We start from the raw sequence: 15088 nt of genomic DNA, 5'->3' as shown, positions 1-15088 counted from the left end.
AGTTTTCAACTATTTTTATTTAGTTTTTTTTGGAACTGTTTCTTTAAACATGAATTGTGCAGTCATGTCACCTGCAGAACAAGTATACATAGTCAGGTCATCTACAGGAAACGAGTTTAGTGCTTTGTGACCGACAAATGAGAAAAAATAATTATAATAATAATAATGGATAATAATGGCCTCAGTTATGGAGATGCACATCCCTAATACAGTATATGTAAATATATTATTAATTATAAATTAAATTAAATGCTAAATGACTAAATATTAATAATAAATAATAAATATATGTAATTTTATATATATATATATATATATATATATATATATATATATAATTAGATTTTAATAACTTTAACTGTTTCTTTAACGGTTTTCCTTCTACCTGTTATTGCAAAAACACTTGAACGAGTTGTGTTCAACCAAGTCTCTGCCTTTCTCATACAGAGCAACCTCTTGGACAGCAACCAATCTGGCTTCAGAAGTGGACATTCGATCAAACCTTGCTCTCAGTTGTTGAAGCCCTAAGACTTGCAAGAGCGGCTTCCAATTCTTCATTACTTATCTTGCTGGATCTGTCCGCTGCTTTTGATACGGTCAACCACCAAATCCTCCTGTCAACCCTATTGAGAAAGGGAATCTCAGGAACCGCACTCCAGTGGTTTGAGTCTTACTTCTCAGATAGGTCTTTCAAGGTATCTTGGAGAGCTGAGGTATCCAAGTCGCAACATCTAGCTACTGGGGTGCCTCAGGGCTCAGTTCTTGGACCACTTCTCTTCTCAGTCTACATGGCATCACTAGGTTCTGTCATTTAGAACCATGGCTTTTCATATCACTGCTATGCTGATGGCACTCAACTCTACCTCTCATTCCATCCTGATGATCCGACGATAGCTGCTCGCATCTCAGCATGTCTAAAAGACATTTCTTGCTGGATGAAGGACCATCACCTTCAACTCAACCTAGCTAAGACAGAACTGCTTGTAGTTTCAGCAAACCCATCACTTCATCACAATTTCACCTTCCATTTAGGTTCATCAACCATAGCTCCTTCAAAAACAGCCAGAAACCTTGGAGTTGTGATTGATGATAAGCTGAATTTCTCAGATCACATTGCTAAAACTTATACAACATTAGGAAAATCAGGCCCTTTCTTTCGGAACATGCAACACAACTCCTTGTTCAAGCTCTTGTTCTGTCCAGACTGGACTATTGCAATGCTCTCTTAACAGGTCTTCCAGCCAATTCCATCAAATCTCTACAATTAGTCCAAAGTGGGAACTAAGATTAATCTGTAATGAGCCGAAAAGAATGCACATCACACCTCTGTTCATCAATTTGCACTGGCTACCAATAGCTGCTCGCATAAAATTCAAGGCATTAATGTTTGCCTACAAAACCACCTCTGGCTCTGCACTCCTTTACCTAAATTCACTACTTCAGACCTATGTGCCCTCTAGAAGCTTGCGTTCTGCAAGTGAACAGTGAATTATTGTACCATCCCAAAGAGGCACAAAATCACTTTCACTGACTTTTTCATTAACTGTTCCCACCTGGTGTAATGGCCTGCCCAACTCTATCAGAGCTCTAACACTCTCAATTCTAATTCTATTCTATCTATCTGTCTTTTTATTTTAAAAACAACACACACACACACACACACTTGATACTCTATCAATTGCATATTTGTACTCAAACTGCTAGCTTTTCTTGAAATACTAACACTAGCTTTCTTTTTTCTGTTCTATCTTCTTATTTCTTAAAAAAAAAAACACCTTTCTGCGTGTACTGCGTTAGCCTAACCGAGACTTGTCATAGCACTTGCATGTTGTTGTTCTTTTGTTGGTTTTGATTGTTTCCATTGTCCTCATTTGCAAGTCGCTTAAGATAAAAGCGTCTGCTAAATGACTAAATGTAAATGTAATGTAAATGCAACTGCTTGAGAAAATAATGTTAAAACATCATGGGCAGGGACAAAAGCAACACCCTAAACATTTTATAAGCTATGAGAATACAGATGAAGTCTGCATACTTTCTGCAATCTGTGGCATTTTGAAGAATGCATTTAAATATGGTCAAATCAAATTTATTAAGCATAGCTAAATTTATGTGTGTACTGGAGCGGGCATTTTCACTAAATTCTCTTTGGGAACTGAGCAGCAGACTCACATTGTTGAAAAATTTGACAGGGAGCAGAGCAAGTTCAGAGAGCATCATTGTGAAGTATTCAACTTTATTCAAGAGGGTAAAAAATGATGGGCAGCATTTAATTGTCGTGTAGTGACGGTAGTGATATCTGTCATGAGTGCAAGGAAAAAAAGTATATAAGTATAAATATACATATATATATATATATAAACATAAAATATGTATATGTAAGAGAAGAATATACGTATGTGTGAGAGAGTATAGTGGAAACGGAAGGAGTATGATGGAAACGGAGGGCAGGTTAGGCGCAGCCTCAGCCGTGTTGCCAGAGACAATTACTATAAGCGTCTATGGATTTTTTCCACTAGCTATTTGACAATTTGAGACAAGACAATTTGAAAGTCTCTTCACATCCTGATAGCAATCATTAAGTGAAGTGGTCTAAATGTATTTATCTGTATTTATTGCTCGGTTTCTGCATATAAACCATTCATAATTTGAATAAAAGTTTTATTTTTCATGCTGCAAATTTTAAATTATTCAAGATCGACAGACCTGCCACTTGTTATCAGGGGAAGTCGTGGCCTAATGGTTAGAGAGTCGGACTCGTAATCAAAAGGTTGCGGGTTCGAGTCCCCGGCCGGCAGGGATTGTAGGTGGGGGGAGTGAATGTCCAGCGCTCTCTCCACCCTCAATACCACGACTGAGGTGCCCTTGAGCAAGGCACCGAACCCCCAATTGCTCCCCGGGCGCTGCAGCATGGCTGCCCACTGCTCCGGGTGTGTGTTCACGGTGTGTGTGTGTGTGTGTGTGTGTGTGTGTGTGTGTGTGTGTGTGTGTGTGTGTGTGTGTGTGTGTGTGTGTGTGTGTGCATTTGTTCACTACTCACTGCTGTGTGTGTGCACTTGGATGGGTTAAACGCAGAGCACCAATTTCGAGTATGGGTCACCATACTTGACAATACGTCACGACTTTACTGACTTACTTTACTTTTGTTCTGTTACCTGTGAAATGCATTTATTTGTTATTTTATTGCTTTCAATTGATCTATTTAATGCAATGTTTACATAACTGAAAAATATTTGAAGGCTACATGCTTATGATTTAACTTATTATTTACTTCTGTAGAACCATGGAACTTTACTGGTAGATTATTGAAATTTGGTACCATGACATTATTTTTCATGCTTTTCCAACTGAACATTATCTTTTTTTTTTTAGTAGTAACAGTTCCATATTAAATCATAAGAGGGAATCTATTAACCTTCTTCTTCTTTTTTAATACAACTGTGGCTATTACAAGCTGTCAAATACACCTCGTCCATCCTACAACGTAAACCAATAGCTATTTTTGTATATATACAAAAATAGGGATGAGCCACTCAATATTTGTTTGATATCCGATATTTTGAGTGGAAATTACATCAACACACTGAATTATGCTGTGCATTTCAAGGCACTTCAGTGGGACTTTACATAAACAGTTATGCTGTTGTGCAAGTGCAATCTGAAAAGCGTAGTTTGCCTATTACTCACCCTCATGTCACTTCAAAGGTATAAGACCCTTTCATCTGTGAAAAACAACGATGAAGGACGAGACATGAGATGTACCAACATCATCGTGAAATTTGAGAGCTTGGAAATTCTGAGTCCCACACTTTGAGAACCAATGCTACAAACCTACTGAATTTAACTAAACTGCTTTAACAAAGTCCATTATGAAAGCAGATGACATGAAAGAAGAACGGTGTCCGCTATAATGCTGAGAATGCATTTTGTGAATAATGGACATTCTAATTCTGTGGAAATCTGCTGAACTGTCTGTGGCAGATTCTGTGTGGCTCTGGACATAAGAGACAGTAATTTGGATTAGCCTCTAACCACAGACAAAAGCTCATTAATTTAGGTCTTAACTGCTCTAAAACAGCAGCACTGCCAAACGACGCACGCTGGAAGGAAGGCATAGAGCGGTACGAGGTCATTCTCCATCTGTCATTGACCGTCCCTGTCTTCTCCTCTTTCTTCACATCAGCAGCACCAACTGAAAATGCTGTGGCAGGTGCAGGAATCGACTGTCACAAAGAGGAGAGTCTTTTAGCTTGTATTAAGTGGCCAATAGCTTTTGCCACCCACCAGTTCTCCTTTTTCCACATTGCCGGTGTGAAGATGAAGAGAGATAAGGCAGGGGGCAACCAAGACAGCATCCCTCAGGAGTTTTCTGTATCATCCAGCCACTCAGCAATTCAGCTGCAGGCCGAGATTGAGGCCACTCACCAAAGTGGTGCGTCTGCAACCTTTTCCGACCTGCCAATCAGGGTGAACTGTATCCTGGAGGCCGGGACTCTACAATAAGCTCTTGAGGAATGGCGCTTGAACCGAGAATTATGGTGTATAGGGCACGGAAATCAAAGAGAAGCAATCAACATCACCATTATTTGGCTGTCGAGCTCTGGCCTTGATTGAAATAGACCCTTCTGGGCAAGTTGTGCAATCCTGAAGTGCTCTAATTGTGTTAAAATGAATGCTTTGTCCTCCACTCAAAAAAATAAAACCATACGATTTGGAACATCAACATGGTGAGTGAACGATGACAGAATTTTTGTTAACACTTTATTTTAAGAGCCAATTCTTACTATTAACTAGCGCTGCATATCACTAGCATATAAGCACATATTAATGCCTTATTCAGCACGAGCATATTTTAGATCCCTTAATCCTACCCCACATCTAAACAATTACCTTACTAACGATTAATAAGCAGCAAATTAGGAGTTTACTGAGACAAAAGTCGTAGTTGATAGTTAGTCAATAGTGAAAATAGTGAACCTCTAAATAAAGTGTAAAGTTTTCATTTTTTGGTGACCCATTCAAAACACTTTTATCCAGGAAGTACAAATGGCACTGTGGAAGATGCAAACCACAGAAGGTGACCTTAAACACACAAGGAGCTTTCTTTGGCACAGGGATGTTTACCAGCTCACCTGATCCTTCAGTAACCTTCATTTATTGATCTAGGAGGTGCAAAGTACTTTCCGACTCCAAATACAAAGCTTTTGCTCTGTCTTCTGACTGACACATGGTGAAACCTTGATGACTACTGCCATCCGAATCTTAAGCAAAGTTTAGGGATGTGAACAACTTTTCCTGCACCATTTATGCAACCAGCAGACATGAATGATAGTGTTCTTCAAATTACCAGAACAACAGAATCAGAAGTCCCTATACCACATAGAAATAGGCTGGCAACCACAGAAAACACTCTAGATTCATGGTGGCACATTTTGCATGTACTGTAAGCACCACTTAGATTTTATACAGAAAATGTTAAATCCATTTAGTTATACTGTTGCAAAATCTTTAGACTTATGAATGTTTGCGTACACCAAACTACCTCCCTCTAAATAGTACAGCGGGTTACAGTGAGCGACTAGGGAAATAAAACCCTCCACAGCTGATTTGAACTTCAGAAATCTATAGACATGCTCTCTAGAATGTAAGGATTTGCTAAGATGCAATATTTCATTCAGAAAAAGTAAATGCATTGAATTCAGCTTATGGATGGCGTCTCGATTTTTGGTCACTATTTTTATTCACACCATGCAACCAAATTAAGCAAAAAAACCTTGTCTGAGCAGCAAACACAGCTCCTGCACTGCCAGGAGCACTTCCTCTGAATTCACAAGCTTAAGAAAACAGTTGGCTCTCTGAAGCAGTTCAATAAGAAGCAGACACATGCCTGGATGGATACGGGGGTGGAAATCAAGAAACAGCAGAGCTCAGAAAACTAGGGCTCATAAAAAAACAAAAGCATCATAAAACAGTCCCACACAGTCTATCTGTCAGTTTTAAGGACATGCGATCTTCGACTTGTAAATTATTTGTGCGGAAGCACCTGGTATTAATGCTAATAAAATGACATAACAATCCAAAAATAGCACGGGCTGAATTCAGAATGGGTAGCATAGTCATGGTGCTGCAGTAGCATCTGTTTTTGGAAGCATTTAAGGCTCATATTCCCAGACATATGCTTAAAATAGTAACATGCAATTGTATACCTACACTCATAAAAATGATTTTGCTTTGCTGTACCCAGGTTGATGTAGTCATTTTAAATAATATTTTTGATACTAATAAAAACAGTTTGTTTGGATGTTTTTACATAAGAAATGTTTGTAAAATTGGATGCACCACATGATTTATATGCTTCAATAAATATATGCTTCAAAACCCCTTTCATCTTTGACCCACATGTCATCTGAGGATTGCTTGTCTATTTTTGTTCTCGATATTTGACTGTATTTTGAAGGTTCCCTTCAAAAATGGCGATTTAATTCACTTAATCTAAAAGACGTAACATTTTAATTGTATATGTATGCAATAAAATATATAGATTAGACTACATGTTCCCTTGCTTATTGCTCAAATACTACAATAATATCAATTTAAGTCCATATGTCACTCAAACAACTATGCTCCTGACCACAGGTCGAAAGCTGTAGTTCCAGCTACACAACTTTGCAATGCTGTTTGAGGATGTTCGTTGGAACGATGGATTCAGGAAGCACCAAAACACTGAACTATATTGGTAACAATGAAACTTGCGGCCATAATGAGCTACCGATGCTTTTGGAAATGTACCCCTGTATGTTCTTTGCCCATGATGCACTAAGGTCAGTGAAACATGTAATCATCATTTCAATAAATAAATATGTGTTATATCAATATCATTACATTTTTGCACCATAACACAACATTACTGCCTTAACTAACCTTTACTTGTCATAAGCGTCTTATTAACCTTGATATGCTTTCATTAAGGTTTTTACCTGCATGCCTTTGCACATTGTTGCACATTTGCACATTTACAAATGTTGCACATTTGCACAATGCATGACATGAGTTCTGTTTCATTATTCAACTTTTTGAAACTGACAGCTCTTCAGCTGCTGTGGTCTCATGGGACAGCAAATTGTCCACTGGTTCCACACTCCAGAATCTCAGCAGATGCAATGTGTCATATGGGTATAATTCACCTACTCTAATCTTTTTCATTTGACAGACTGCTTTTTGCACAGAGTGTAGCTGGTTTGGATGCATACACTAGGCATGTAAGACACATCGTGGTGCTTTTAAGGCCGAGAATGTTCTGTACTCATGTAATTTCCTAATCGTATTCCCCTGTCTCATACTCTTCATTACCAGCAGAAAAAAAATGCTTAAGAAAACAAGGCTTGTGTTTTCTATCGTTCTCCATATTAATGAGTTTGGATCAGTTGTCCTTTAAGTGCTGTCGTTCTAGACACATAAAAAGAACAGCTAAATGATTAAGCAGCAGCTTGGTCCAGACATATCAGGCCGAAACTTCACCTAATTGGATGAAATGAGATTCAGGGGTGATGGATTTTGATAATTGTTGGCACTTGTTAGCCTCCTCACACGGGCCCTAGTATGCTGTCATGCATATTAAGCCACAGACCTCCACTTAATGGGTGACGGAGACAGACTTCACAGTTGCCTCACTAACTCCAAAGCAGGTTAATCAATGCTGAAGTTTATCAAATTAAGAACCGTTTCAAGAGGCCTAATAAGAGACATGACAGACCGGACTTTGATGGGCAGGGATCTGAGGACTCAAAGGCCTCACAGCCGCTGAGGGACCTATGGTCACTCCTGTCAAGAACTTTCTGAGTTTGACCTTCATGTTAGCAAAAATGGAGCATTTTTATAAAAATCAGAATGCAGCTTGGGAGTTTGACATTCCTGCACCCTCAGTGTGGCACATATGTCAGCAATATTTTGTTTTCAAATAAAAATCAAAAAGTTCAATCTGACAAAGTATTTCCAAAAGCGGAAGGGTAAAGTCTAGCTTTCCAACATGATATTCTGAACTATGCCTTAAAGCACTAACCTAATGCAGTTGTACTATATAAGAAAATTCCCCAATGAGAATAAGCCATATTGTAGTTTCTCTGCCTTGGACTATTTATGTGCATACTTTAGCATTTGATGCATGATTCATCTCAGGTGAATATATTGTATAATGAACATACACACAGGGACATATTTGGGTATTATGCTTGGAAAGATGCAGGGCAGTTTGTATTTTGAAAGCGTTCCCTTTTGGAATGGAGCCTGTTTTGAATGCAGCGCCGTCTCCATCATCAACCAAAAAATAAAATAAAATAAAAATCAATAACAACAGCAGTGAGTCCAGCCTCTAGATCCTCATCAAATAGAGATTTGTTGATCAGACGGTTTCCTCAACATGCTTCATTCTGTATAATTCACCCAACATCGATTGCATGTTGCAGCTGACAAGGTATGAACATATAAAATCATTAACACTGCAAGTAAAGATCATTTACTGATTGCTAGATTAAAATTCATGTTCCAAGCTCTTAAAATTGTATTTATGTATGTCTTGTTTGAAGCATTTATCATGAATTAATAAATCATAAACATTAAGTTTTTGCATAGTCAAACCACAATCTAAACTAATCTTAAGGAGATCAAATTATTTTCAACTTCTGCATTCTGGTTGCACTGTACATGCTTTTGATTATCACTAGTAGGGTTGCAAAGAGGTGGACAATTTCTGATACATTTCCAGAAACAACTTTTAGACAGTTACTAGAAATGTTCTGCCCCTTTGCAACCCTAATCACAACATATATATATATATATTTATTTGGCTGTTAAAATATTACAACGAAATAAACAAACAAGCAAATAAATAACGGTTTCTTTTCAGCAGTTTTAGTCTTATAGTACAGCTTTTTTTGTTTGGGGTGGCGATTTTTTTTGGTACAATGTGATTCGTACAGAAACATACAATTTAAAGAAAAATTGTAAGCATGAAGGCTCACCCATAAACCTAACCGTCAGTGGAGAATTAGCAGATCTTTGGAGAACATATAAGTGAGATTGTACAAATTCATACACGTAAAACAGTTATAAATGAGAGTGTGTTGTCCATATACACCCGCAATGAATCATATAAAGCAAAATGATGGAGAACATAAACAGTTGTCCTCAGATGCCATATTCATTACAGCAGCATCTCAGAGAAATTACATTATAGACAAAGCAGCTAAATGAATGAACCCATGTATCTGGAAGTAAAGTGTACAGCGATTACATTCTGCATGTTATCCGGATTAAAGAAGCTTCCTGTTGTTTGTGTAAATTAAGTCTAATAATATGACATTAATTGTAATCTTGAATTGATTAATTAGCATTAAGTTATTACTCCATCGCTTGTGCGTGACGTCATTAACAGCAGTCCTATATTGTTGAACCAATGTGGCTCAAATGTGACCATGTTACTATGGTTTACAGTCAAGACCAGCACCTTAGTTTCTATGCTTCATACTATGGTGGTTAAGGAGAGGGTTATGTCGTTTTAACTTAAACACAACCCTGGTCACATTTCTTAAAATTTTATAGTGAGCCATCCCTTTAAATCTAATTCTCTGTCTGGCAGTGAATAATGCAGAGGCTACATTCAGAGTTGGGTCCCTCTGGACTGAGCAGGAGAGCAGCTGCGCCTAACAAGTGGAGCATCAAAACTGTCATGGCTCATTCTCTAGCAAGATAAATCAGTTTAAGCAGGACAACACCACACCACCCACCCTTTTTTAACCAATCTCCTTCTGTTGGTTCATTCACTACCTAATGTGCATGTACACGCAAATTGGTATTTTAGGGGTAAATATATGTATCACTAATACAGTACATTTGTGTTATTTACTCAATATCCAAATTTTTACAAATTCCTAACTTTACTTGTTTTTTCTTGTTCATTTTGTCAACATTTCTAACTACAATACAATAAATTGAAAATGTCGAAGCGCCAAACACTCATCCAAAAGTCCAGTATAGGCCATTAATATAAGGTGCGTAAATCCAAAAAATACAAAGGTATAAAGACGAAGAAGATCCGCACTCATCCAAACTTAGCCCAAAAGGCTTATATCATTTATTATTCAGAGGTCACAAAATTGTGCAAAAAAGTGCAAAGGTGCAAAACGTTTTCAGGTATTAACCCTTGTGCTACCAAGCAAACACCTGCTCTCATTAAAACATGTATTACCGTAATACACTTAATATCACAAAGATACAAAAAAATACACATTTATATCTCAAAACATATGTCCAAATACAACAAATACATTTACAAATACGTCTTTATAACTACAATACATGTACTATTATATATATATATATATATATATATATTCTGCCTAATATGCATGTTACATGATTTTAGTGTCAAAAAAAATAGCTTAGTAACCTTTTCTATGTAATTTTATATAAATTTTACAAAAATTATTTTGCAACACCATGACCCCTGCAATGCCTGTAAACAGTGATTTTAAACCACTTTACAGCTCAAACAATGCCTAATGTTTTACAGAAGAAAGAATGCAATTAATTTAGAAAATTATAAGTTTCACTTTACTGCTTTTAAACCCCCCAAAAACGGAAGAAAAAAGGCCCCAGTCATTATCATCAGTGCCAGTCTTAAAACAAGACTTGAGCAAAAAGGTTTTTTTTCTTTTTTCTGTGGCTAACAACATACCACAAATTGCTGTCAGCTGAGTATAAAGCACATATTAATGCTTTATTCTGCATGAGCATATTTTAGATCCCTTAATACCTCATATCTAAACTTAACCAATACCTTATTTACTGTTAATAAGCAGAAAAATTTGAAGTTTGTTGAGGAAGAGTCGTAGTTAACAGTTAGTTAATAGTGTGACCACTAAAGTGTGACCACTTTTACTGCTAAACGTACCTAAGGTTGCAGATCTAAGGTTGTGTAAATTTTCTCAATATTGTGTTGATGCTAATGTCAGGTTTAGGTGATCAGCCGACTTGTTTTTGGAGGGTGAGAAAAAGTGACATTGTCACAGCAAAAGCCAATGACGTGATTTACAGCACACTGCAGAAAGTCCTCGGCCTGTCACAGCCAATGATTGATTGTCAATCACTCTAACCATGCAACAAACTGGTAAATAAATTTGCCTTCAAGGGATTGCACTCTGGGTAGACTTTGCGTCAGAGCGGTGAAGCCTATAAAAAGCAACTGGTGCGCTCTGCCAGAGGCAAAGCAAATTCAACAGGCTTGCTGGGTTGTGTAGGAGGCTGGATATCATCTCAGAAAACTTTCTAAACTCCTTCCTGGTGCATGCCACTTTTTCAAACTTGGGTTGGTGATTGATGAATGGAAGAATGGTATTAATATTTTTGACTCGAAAACCATACTGAATGTTTAACAGTAGAAATGCTGCATCAGTTTGATGATTGAGCTCAATTAATAACATTTTAACGTGTGAGGCTTTGCTCAGTACATATACCACATATAAATATATAAATGCAACAACAAAAAGGCAAAATTAGGTATTTTCCTTTTGTTCCAGAAATGTTAAGATACAAAACTGCAAGTGGATGCTCGTGTTAATACACCAAGCTTCCTATTGAATATAGCATGTTGAATGCATGCATTTGTTACCTTGGCAGTGATAAAAAAAAAATTGTAGTTATGTTGTTGTATTGGTGAGAATGTCCACCAAGACACCGACAAAAACTGATGTTAAATTTCTGTGTGAGATAGTAAGGCTGTAAACTGTAAAAAATGTACATTTAAATGTGAGAATCCATAAATAATATGGCAGCTGCAATCTCTTTTATGGGCTCAGTCCATTATGTGTTTCCTCCATTTTGCCTTGTGGCAGGGCCACTGCTGGCTCGACAGCACATTAGCCACTACCAGCCTGAAGTAGGTGGTGTTTTGTTACATCATAAAATGTTATGAGAGCTATTACAGAAAGCCATCATCCTCAGCCACTCCATTGAGATGCTTGCAGAGTGGAAGGAGGGGTCTCTCTTTTCAACAGCGTTACTTACCAGGTAAGGGTCTTATATAAAGGCTTTCAGTGCCCGGGTACATTAGAACAGGTATACAGTCAGAAAACTTATATAAACACAATTTCCTGGTGTATCTTGATAAGAACCACTGTATCAAGTGAGCAACAATTAGGTTGATATTTATACGAAAAGCATTTTATTAAACAGTTTTCTAACAAACTACAGTACTAGTACTTACTTTTTAAAACACTACTTCTTTATTTTAAAGCACTAAAGTAATCGAACTACCTTTTTCAGTTTCACTATTCATTAGATATTAGTACTCAGTCGCACAAGTAACTATTGCATAGAAACTTGCTACATTTTCTACAAATTCTACATTTTTGTCACTGAATTCTTATAGATATCAACTAGTATTTACTCCAGTTGTTGTTGATTCCAGTTCTACTAGTACTAAGTACTACTTATTATTTATTTCCTTGTAACTATTCAAATAGTTACGATCATATATTCCAATTTTCCTCGCACTAACAGAATAAAATAGTACCTGTTAATGAGATGCTAGTGAGTATACCAGTTGTTACTATTATCAATTGAATCTTTCTAATATGAAATACAACTAAGAGATACTACAGTAACTTTTATGAAATAAAAAGTAAGTACTATTTTCTAATGAATAGTTACTATGTGCCCTTTTCACATTTCCAGGGTTCTCAGAAGCAGACGTTGCCATAGTTGGGTAAACTGGTGAACAAATAGCCTATAATGTTTCCATTCCCATTTTACCCAATATTAATGCAATTCTGTGACTTTCCAAAAGAGGAAAAAAAATATACAGATATTGATTGCGTTGTAAGATTTGCAGTCACTCCCTCAGCCGTTCATTAGAAACACTCATGCAGTAAAATTGAATGCCAAGGTAATAAAATGCTAAATAAAACACACACATATATATATATATATATATATATCCATTGTATGTATGCATATCAGATGTACAGTATGCTGTTAATAACCCTGAAACCATGAAAATAAGTTATCAGTCTGTGAAAAGTGTCCATTGTAAATATATAGCCTACTAGTCTGAGGTGATAAATTAGAATCTGAACCACAAATCCCCAGAGAAATTGGCCAAATGTACACTGTAAAAAATAACTGTAATTTTAACTGTACAATTTTATAAAAACGCTTCTGAAAAAAACTGTTAATAGGTTGTCAATATGTTAAAGGTACAAATAATAGCAGTGTGTTGTTGAATTTAGTGGTTTACATTCAAATTTCCTTGTTTGTAAATTACAGTTTTATACTGTAAATTTTACAGTTTTGTTCTGTAAATGTGTTTACAGTTTTTCTGTATTTTTTACTAAATTATTCTGGCAACCACAGCTGCCAAAATTATTTTGTAAAAACTACAGGATTTTTTTTTACAGTGACCAAACAGATGATGGAAATCGCTAATGGAACAGGTAATAAGACTAATGAGCAAGTAGGATACTAGTGAACAAGTATTTTAGAAAACATAGCCTACTATAAAAATCAGTTTTCAGTATGCTACTAGATACTAGATAATTGTTAATGGACACAAGCTATACAAGCCTACTTGAAATACTATTTGAGACCTTGAAGGGAAAAAGTGTAAACCGAGTGCGGCGTCTAGTGGTAATTCAAGGAAAGCCTTCTGTGTGTCAGTGGTGTTGTGTTCAGCAGAAATGGCAGAGGATGCGAAATGCGAATGTTGTCAAAACTTCAGAGGAGAAACTTACGGTAAAAGACGTACTCAGTGTAACTTGACCATATCTTGTCGTCAGTGTGCTGGTTGACGAACGAGGCCGTCACCGACGAGTTACAGGCGACCATCTGAAAGCCGCACTCCGAGAGCATGTCGAAAGAGCGCTCCAGATGCTTGAACTTGAGGTAAAAGCGGGACGTGTATCTGTCAGGGGTCCTGTCTGGGTCCCTGCTCTCGTTCAGGGTCTCGCCAAAAACTTCTTTGGCCAGCGCAATCCTCCCACAAATCATAATCCGCGGCACCCGCCGGAATTTGGCATCGGTTTGACTCTCCCTGCCCATCGTACAAGACCCGCGATATCCGACCGTGATGAACCCGCTTTTTCTGTCCGCGGGAACGAGCGACGGTGGAGGGCACATCCGCTGGTCGCTTCCTTGGGAGCCATCCTCGTAATCACTGTGGATGAATTCATCGGGACTGGGCTTCAAGTCGTCTGGGGTTAAGAGTTTAACCAAGTCTGGCAATTGAAAGTACTCCCCTTCTTTCCTCAGCCTCCCCTTCTCAGGGAAGTGGTCAGGGAGGACAACTTGTTTGTCTCTGAGGTAGTCTAACACGTATCTGAACAAAAACCCATCCCGGTCGATGAAGTAACGACCTTTAGGGTCCCTGGCCAGATCATTCGATGCGTTATTTTTAGGAGAGAATATTTTCCCCAAAAGCGAGCCGGGGTTGCTGATTAACGTGGCGTGACGGGTATAATACACTTGCCCCCCGACGTTTAGTTCAATAACGTCAGGAAAACTGCTGTCTTTAGCTCTAGAGTTCCCACTTAATGCCATTGTTTCGGTCATTGGTGCCAAAAAATATCCGTATTCGGAAAGTTCGCTCTCTACAGCTTCGGAAAGGGTTTAGAAAGCACAGACGATGGACCATGCACATTAAATTGCAATAAAAATAGCATTTCAAACAACTAATTGGAACAGGTACCTTACAGTTATTTTATTTTAGAAACCAACCTCTTCTCCGCAGATGAAACAAGTCAAAAAGAGGGAATGAACGGCGAAGTATCCGAGCTGGAGCTACAGGCGCTCCGCCGCGGAAAGGAGGGTCTGTTGCTCAGCAGCGGATGGACACGGCTGCTTATTCCTCCCCCTGAAAAAGACAGTACACTTGTATGCAAATGAAAGATGCTGTTGAAATTCTGCATAAAACATTATAGAATAGAAGAGGTCCAAAGTTCTTTACAAGTTCGGTGGCGATTTGAATCCAACTTTTGACGACCAAACCGGGTAGTTTCAAAAGAATATAATTGAAAACAGTTCAAAACACATATTTAATAGC

At 37.7% G+C, this 15088-nt stretch overlaps 1 protein-coding gene across 1 annotated transcript in view; it reads right to left on the bottom strand.

Annotated features, from left to right (window-relative positions):
* Positions 1 to 14598, bottom strand: part of LOC306855931 (BTB/POZ domain-containing protein KCTD16-like) — a gene marked incomplete at both ends in the record, with an annotated part of 62633 nt that extends 48035 nt beyond the window's left edge. The window contains one exon of the mRNA XM_079394901.1: positions 13782 to 14598. Coding sequence (XP_079251027.1) covers positions 13782 to 14598 — 817 coding nt within the window. The remainder of the gene's footprint in view (positions 1 to 13781) is intronic.
* Between the last annotated feature and the right edge of the window lie 490 nt (positions 14599 to 15088).

Source organism: Barbus barbus (genome assembly GCF_936440315.1).
Source record: "Barbus barbus genome assembly, chromosome: 36".
Classification (NCBI taxonomy): Eukaryota; Metazoa; Chordata; class Actinopteri; order Cypriniformes; family Cyprinidae; genus Barbus; species Barbus barbus.
This window is presented reverse-complemented; position numbering and strand designations above follow the sequence as displayed.